Source organism: Meleagris gallopavo, chromosome 20 (assembly GCF_000146605.3).
Source record: "Meleagris gallopavo isolate NT-WF06-2002-E0010 breed Aviagen turkey brand Nicholas breeding stock chromosome 20, Turkey_5.1, whole genome shotgun sequence".
Classification (NCBI taxonomy): Eukaryota; Metazoa; Chordata; class Aves; order Galliformes; family Phasianidae; genus Meleagris; species Meleagris gallopavo.
Genome location: NC_015030.2, coordinates 7,624,754 through 7,632,827, shown reverse-complemented (window position 1 = coordinate 7,632,827; position 8,074 = coordinate 7,624,754). Strand labels below are relative to the sequence as shown.

The window sequence follows — 8,074 nt, the reverse complement described above, 5'->3', positions numbered from 1 at the left end:
AAAAAAAAACAAAACATTTTTTCCTACTTGAGGGGAAAAACAATCAAAAATGCTGAACAGACTCTAAAAGCTGAACTGCCAGTAACCAACAGCCCTGGGCTTTGGGCTGCTTGGGGCTGTGGAACAGCACACAAAATCACAGAATGGCCCGGGTTGGAAGGGACCTCAAGGATCACGAATCTCCAACCCTCCTGCCACACGCAGGGCCACCAAGCTCCACATTTAATACCAGCCCAGGACGCCATCCAACCTGGCCTTGAACATCTCCAGGGATGCATGGGGCCCCCACAGCTCTCTGGGCAGCTGTTCCAGCACCCTGTGTTCCTCCAGGTGTGCACAAACAGCCATGCACCACTGCTGTGTTTTTGGGGCCAACTCTCCCGGATCCCCTTCTTCTTGGCGACTGCCTTGAAGGATTTCTCCTGATATGTAGTTTTACATACATATGCAGTGAGTGCTGTTAATAGCCCTATTCACGAGGCACAAATGAGAGCTCCAGTAAACACCATTTATGGAATTACACTGTAATGCTGGACTTAGAGGGGTTGATGGGCTGGGTGATTCATCCATCAAGTCAATTTCCAGAAAACAGTGCTACCAGAAGGTTGTGCTTTTTATTGAGGGAAAACATCACTCTTAATGTTCAGTATGCCTTGGCTTTGCCACCAAAGTTTAAATAGAGCAGAAATTATATGTTGCTGTTGTTCTTGGTTTTTTTTTGCTGTGCTTAATTCAAAAGAACAGAACCGTGTGGTGTAAGTCTGTAGGTTAGATGTTTATCCTAACGCTAGGCAAGGTCTTCTGTTAATCTTTATTCTAACAGCTTGGTAGAACAGCGTAAAGATCTCCATTGTGTTTGGGCAGTGAGCTCACACCTCATCAGGAGGCGGAGGAGTTTGGCACAGGGGGGGAGGTGGACTCTCACAGGGCTGGGATTATCCCTCATGGAGCTGCTCTCCAGCCCCAGCTATGCCCTGGGGAAGCCTTCTGCTCCATGACGTGAGCTGTCCCTCATGCTCGCTTTCCCCAGGTTGTATTGGCACAAGGCATCCCAAATGGCAAAACAGCCTCTGGCAGGGGGAGGTGGAAGAGAGCAGTGCCTTTCACCCACACTGCTGCGCTGAGCAATCTCTCTTCTTAATATTAACGAAGGAAGAAAAGAAATGAAGCGGTAGTTATAATTGAACATGCCTTGGTTCATTAATGACTTAGTTAATGGAGTGCACATCGTATAGTGAGATCCCGACATCTTAAAAAATACAAATTTTATCAAGACACTCTCTGGCTTCTCCCATGGGTTTCGGGAGCATCAGTGCTCGGGTTCTGCATCCATGCAGGTCTCCCAGGGGTTCTGGGGGAAGCGGGGCAGCGCAATGAGGAGGAGGACGATTCCAAAGATGAAGAGCAGGACGAAGGCGGAGCAGGCACAGGCGAAGGACCAGGAGTAGCTGTACTCCATCCAGACTGTGTCCTTGCTGTCGATCATCCTTTTCACAGACTGTCTCATAACTTCCACGGAGATGATGATGCAGAGACCTGAAGGAGATGAGAGCAGTGGATAGAATAATCGGCTGCCAGTTTTCCATCCTTAACCACCTTTCAGCAAGCTGTGGGATTCACAGGTGAGCCACTGACTTGAATGTTTGAAGGAACCAATGCCAGCAATGCTCAGACCTCTGATATCACCATGGGCACCGGTGTCTTGTTGAGCTTTATATTTTGGGAGGGCTTGGATGGGAAACCTGAAGTGATGGAATAATTGCGTGCCTTATGGCGTTTTTCCAAATTAGAATAAGGGCTTTATGGAGGTGACAGTTTACACCTCTGTCTTTCAGTCATTGTGGCACGACAAGGTATTAGTAGCTCTGTCCAAATGTGGTCTTATTTTGGGGAGACAGTTACATATTTTGGGCCTGGATCAGCTGTTTCTTTGGTTTGAGCTTTCACGTGTTGCTATGTTTAGAATAAATGAGATAGAACAGTGTATAGCTCTAATTTAAACCAGGGCCTGCACTTAATGTGTCAGAAATGCCCCTTTTAAAGGCGATTGGAGAAAATTCAGGCTGCTGTGTGATGCTGAGCTGGAGCAGCACACAGGGACACATCATCTCGTTGTGAATGGGAAGGAAATGCTACTCCCCGGGCACTTTGAGCAGTATTTCCATCTGCCCAGGATTTATCCAAGTTTCTCAGTGCTGTGCTATGTGCTGAGGGCAAGCAGCAACCCTCCTACCTGCAAAAGTGTAGAACATGGATGCTGGCTTCAGCAGATAGTCCCTCTTCTTCTGGAAGGAGAAGAGGACGCAGATTGTTCCGATCATTGCAAAGCCAACGCTGAAGATGGCAATGGCTGCAGCTGAAATGCTGTATTCTGCCAGAGGAAAGCAAACACCAAAAGAATGTGAACGGCTGCACATTTCGAGTGTGTTTCCATCAGCTGTTGTGATTTTGTGGTAGGACACTCAGAAAAAAGTGTGTCCTCTCATTGCTGCAGAGAAGGGGCTCTGAGAAATCGAGTGTTTCCCTCAGGTAAAAGCAAAGTCAAATACCAGCTTCAAGACTTTGGAATGCAAAAGCTATAAAAACAGAGAGGGAAACTACTTTAGGAACATCCTCAGGAAGACCAAACGGTAGCTCTGTTGATCTGAGCAAGATTTGGGCTGGAGCTGCTGCAGCTCTGCTGCAAAGCTGTTACTGCTGCAGGCTTACTGTGCTCCACGATCATTTCTTCCACCCCTCCATGCTTTGCTCTCACAGCAGATGAACAGCTCTGTGCTATTTCTGCCCAAGGTCTGCAGGGCTGCTCCAAGGCCCCACATATGATGCTGCTGTGTCAGTGTGGGATTCATGAGCTCCATAGGGCTCAACATCTGAGCAGGCAAATCAGGCCAGAGGTGGCGTGTTGGCGTGGGCTTTATTTACTAATTTCTCTGTAAGATAACGATTTCCAGCTCTATGAGGACTCAGCTTCTTTAGGGCATAGGATGAACCCTCCATAAATGCCCTACTGGATGCTCAGCTCACCAAGGAGTGCTCCATACATTTTGCTCAGCTGCAATTCAGCTGTGTGGATGGGGAACCACTAATTGGGGAATTCAGACCTTCCTTTGGACACTGAGTTTCTTTTCAGATTAGCTTAATATTTAACACATGTAGCCATGCATGAACACCACAGCACCTGATGATATTTGCCTTTCAGACCATTTAAAAAAAAACCAAGTCTTCCAGGCAAAATCATGAGGAATCTTTTTGCCTGTTACTAATTAGCTCCCACCAAAATGTGGCTGTTTCTGTGAAAAGGAAACGTATCACTCTTCGTTCTCATTCCACTATTTCACTATGATCTCCCTTTTCAGCTGTCTTTACCATGTGCTGGAGCTGCCCCACGGACTTAGTTGCAATGTGAAATCCTTCACTGATGTCTTCTTCCTTCCATGGTGAGGGCTCGTAGTGTGGCAGATAGGGGTGGTGCTGGGATGCTGTTGTGCTGGCACTGTGAGATGGGACCTGATAAAAATTCCTCTCCTGCTTTCCATGAAGCCAGAATGGAACCCTCATTTTGGGACCCTTTCACCCCTTCCAGGCTGGATGTGGCTCATCCATCCTGTGGACAGCCTGGTCTGGCGGTTGGTGACCCTGCACGTAGCAGGGGGCTGAAACTAGATGGTCATTGTGTCCCTTTTAAACCAGGCCATTCTATGATTCACCTACATCCCAAGTGCTCCTTGGTTTGTGCTGTTTTGGGGAGAAGTTTTTCAGGGCTGTTCTTACCTTTCTGGGTGGTGACTTCAAATATCTCTGAGCTCTGTCCGGGAGTGAAGTGCTTGAAGTAGGAGCAGTTGTGAGCTGAAAGGGAAAAGGAAATTTAATTCTGTGCACTTGGAAGCCACTGATAAAATGCAGCAAAATGGGATTTACTTTCTACCGATGTAGCAGACTTGCAGTGTTTTTAGGATAGGTACTAATGGGATCTCATTCCTGTTGGAGACATGCAGCCAACGCTGGATTTTTTTAAAGCAGTAACAGCAGGAGGCAGACCTCGAGGATTTGGGCCTTGATCTATCAGAACGCTTCAGGAGGTGCTTAAGCAGCCCTGACAGCTGTGCTTCCCCAGGTGCCCTCTTGGGAATGCTTCCTGCAGAAGAGCAGCTCAGAGACAAAGCTGCTGGTTGGACACCTTCCCCTCACACCGCCGCGTCAGTCACACTGCTGGACCCCAACCTGGCAGCAGCACGGCTGGGACGAAGGGTGCCTGCTATTTATAACCCATTTAATTGGAAGCCTGGAGGCCCGTGGAGATGGGGAGCAGTTGTTTGTAGGGAATTTGGCTGGAAATGTGCAATCACAGCATTCTGCTGAGTGCTGCCTGTGCTGTGCTGGGCTGGAGGGCCCTCCTGCACCCCGGTTTGTCCCTTTGGGATCACCAGCTCCTGCCACCAACACCTCCGGTCCGTTCAGTAATGGAGCTAGCACTGGCTTCCTGGAGCCACCTGCACAAATTGCATTTGTTGTTTATTCACAGCCTTCCTTTCTGGTGGTGAGGAGGTAGCAGAGTACTCTGTGTTACCTCTTGGGTTCTTTTGTTTTTTCTGTCATGTAAATGGCAGGTTGCAGAGTTACTGATTCGAGGAAGGTTTACTTTCCCTCTCCCAGGGGATAAGCAATTCTAAGGCAGCGTTTTTGGGCCCATTAGTGGAAGATTCCTCGGAGATGCTGTTATCTACTTGTTTTAAAAGATGAATTTTATTCCATCTGCAGCTTCTCCTTGCTGAAGACCCGGTTCATGTTCAGCTCTGGCATCTCCTGACCTGTTCTATATTATCCCTGGAGGAAACATAGCCAAACTCAGACCTTGATGTCTAAAATTGCCTATTTTGAGGCCCAGAGCAGAGGCTGCATGCTGGTGCCTGATGTCAGTGAGGATCTGGTGACATGGGCTGGGGAATTTTTCAGCTCCTGTGCTAAAGGGGATGCAATTGGCATGCTCCATCTTGAGTTGATCCGTTGTCCAAACGTGAGGTGAAGCCAGCAGCAGTGCAGTGGCTACACAGGGATCCAGCCCTTCACTCCATGAAGGCTCAGTGAGGGGGAATGCACAAAAACCTCCCAGAGAGAGGGAATTATCTGTTGTGAATGTGTTGTTTTCAGTTTAAAGACACGTTGGTGCACTGCTGAGCTGGGAATGTCTTTATCAACAAAATTCCCTGTTATTCAAGAGAACTGAGGCACTTCAGTCCCTCTCTGGTGCCATCATGAATTAGAGAAAAGCCCATTTGTGTCACAGCACATTTACATAATGGATAGGATTTAAATTGAGTTTTATAATGGAAGAAAATTTTGCGGCGATCTTCGTTTCTCTCCACCCCTTAATTACATTCTCTCTGCCACAGGTCACACGCTGATGGAACAGCCCATGGGCTCTGCAGTCATTGAGGGACACTGTGAACTTCGGGGACATAATGTGTGGTTTATCACAAACTGTCCTCCCTGCTCCAGGGTCACCTGCAACCCTCCTGGCCCCTTCCCTTCAGATCCATCATTGCTGGGGGGACGCGGACCAGCGGGGAACAAGGCAGACCTACTGGCAACCTATTTCCTCTGGTACATTTCCTTTCTATTCCAGAAGCTGGCATCCATGTTCCTGCACTTACTAGCTTGTCTTTAGTCTGCTTGTAGCACATGTGAGCTATAGAGCACCCATCTCTGCCCTGAGCTAGGAGTACACTTTTGGGCTCTCCTGGAGGTGGATGTGAGCTGTGTTCCCCCAGCAATGCACTGTCCCAGCGTTCTTCTGATCACAGGTGAAAACGTTTCAGTATTCACCTGAATTTTCCCAGCTTTTATGGCTCTTTCCCCGATCTTCATCTTCGTTATAGTAGAACACTGAATCCTTTCCAATTTGTCAGCATCCTCGCAAGAGCGCTGTAAAATTTTAAAGTCCTGCCTAAATCACAGTTCTGCTCTGTGGACTGCAAGCCAACACATCCTCTACTTTTTGAGCTGCGCTGAGCTAAAAATCCAATAAATAGTGCTAATTGTGCCATTCGTTTCTTTCTCACGGAGTGGCTGGTAAATGCTCATTAATGCAGTGATAAATTCTGATGTTTCTTTTCCAGCCCTGGCAGTGATCTCTGACCATGTCTGATGATTTCCAGGAAAACCAACGTCTGCATCTCCACTCCTGTTGCTCCATTTGGATTTCCCTGATGGCTGCAGGCTGCACAGCTACTCTGTCCCCCCCATGGACTGAGATCAATCCAATGCACACACTGAGCATTGAGCAGCCCCAGCCCATGGGGCTTTGCTCTGCCCACCTCCCCATGCTAAACAAAAAGGGGATTTGGGTGTTGTTTTTGTGACAGAAGTGAGAATGCTCTGAGGTCCCCGATGCCGCTTATGGCTCAAGATATCATCCAAAATGCCAAGTATTTTTAAAAACAGTGAAAAAGCTGCAGGCTGTCCAGTGTGGGGCTCAGCTCCCTGAGGTTCTTTGCAGAGAAAGGCAGTGCTGGGCTGGGGCTCAGCACTCTGTGAGCACATGCTGGTGTCTGTCAAAGGCAGAAGCTGCTATCATGCTTCCCTGGCCATGAAGCTGCTGTATGCAGACAGCTGGATATTTATGGGCTTTATATTTACTCTGCAGTTGTGCCGTTTTGGTGTTTATTGACCAATTTCTATGGTTTTCCTTCTGTGGGTGCTATGCTCCCCACGTGAGGAAGGGTGAGGAAGGGCAGAGTGTGAGCAGCATGCTCCTGGGCACACAACCACCTCTGTGAGAGGCAGCAAATGACACACTCCCAAATTTGGTTCGAGGCAGATCTGAGCGCTGCGACTGAGCCCCGCTCTTCAGAACACATGATTTGGCCAAATAGGTAAAGAACTGTGGTAATACCAGCAGTATACAGCAAACATGGGCACTAAGATTGTTTGCAGGAAGTTTTCGAGTATATGCTAACGTATATATTTCATTTCAAGCAGCGTAGCTGACATGAAGGCAGTCCTGTTTTTTCTGTTCTGGAAGTTGTCCAGTTCCCTATGAGCGTTCTGCAGCACAGTCACGGATGGGAGCGTCAGCGCACGCGGCGTGAATGTTGCTGACTTGGCACCGCAGATGGAGCTGAGCCCTCTCCCCATTGACTGCACTGGGGCAATATGGGGAAAGAAGAGTGCAGGGTGCAGCAAGTTGGTTTTGAACTCCTTTTTGGAGTTTATGACTCCTTTTTGGAAGCTGGCAATGTAAACGGCAGCTCCCTGCCCTGAGAAATGATTGTTTTTGAAAATGCTTGGGGATAATCTAATGCTGGCCACGAGCAGGCTCAGGGGATCCAAAAGGTGCAGCCACGTAGTTGGGCCCAGTCCTATAAACCCTCCGTCTGCCAAAGCTCTGCCCACTGCTGCCAGTGCACCTGGGTGCTGTGGGACGTCAGCAAAGCTCACTCCATCCCAATTCCCACCACGGTCGACCCTCTTCCCCTTCTATCCCGTGCTGCCATTGCACTGGAGCAGATGACTCAAATGCAGCCACAAACACACAGCACTGTGCAGCCCCATGGGCCACGTTCTGTCCCCACAACATCCTGCAACCTCCCAAGCAAAGTGCCACACAAGGGCGGCCGGCCGTACATACCTCCGGGCAGGCTGATGGGCCCGCAGCCCGTCTCTTTGGCATCTTGCTTCTGCACATGAATCCGCTTCGTGCAGAGCCGCCAGAGCCCAAAGTGAGCCGCCTCACAGGTGGCATTGAAGTCCTTCACCCTGGGGCTCAGCACGGCCCAGTGGTCCGTCACCACGGCCGCGAAGAGCAGCGAGATGCCCACCAGCAGCACGCAGAAGGTGAGCCGCACCTTCAGGGGTTTGGTCTCGTCCATCCCGCGTTGGGATGTGGCTCCTGGGCCGCCTTCCCCTGGGCCCTGCTCGCCTGCAGCCTCCCCACGCGGGCTCCTGTCGTCCTGGCGCGTCTGAGCCTCTGCAAATGTCAGCCCCAGCTGCTGGGCTGTGTCAGGAGGCTATTAATGCACAGAGTGAGGAAAGCTCAGCTTTCCGACGCGTTCCATCCCGCGTTTGTTTTGGATTC

At 49.5% G+C, this 8,074-nt stretch overlaps 1 protein-coding gene across 1 annotated transcript; it reads right to left on the bottom strand.

The window, feature by feature from the left end:
- Positions 1 to 711: 711 nt before the first annotated feature.
- CACNG1 (calcium voltage-gated channel auxiliary subunit gamma 1) lies at positions 712 to 8,074 on the bottom strand. The gene is made up of 4 exons (XM_003211546.3): positions 7,628 to 8,074; positions 3,772 to 3,846; positions 2,234 to 2,371; positions 712 to 1,536 (listed from the first exon to the last, which is right to left on the bottom strand). Exons 1-4 carry the CDS (start codon positions 7,866 to 7,868, stop codon positions 1,310 to 1,312), a joined length of 681 nt encoding a protein of 226 aa, XP_003211594.1. The 5' UTR covers positions 7,869 to 8,074; the 3' UTR covers positions 712 to 1,309.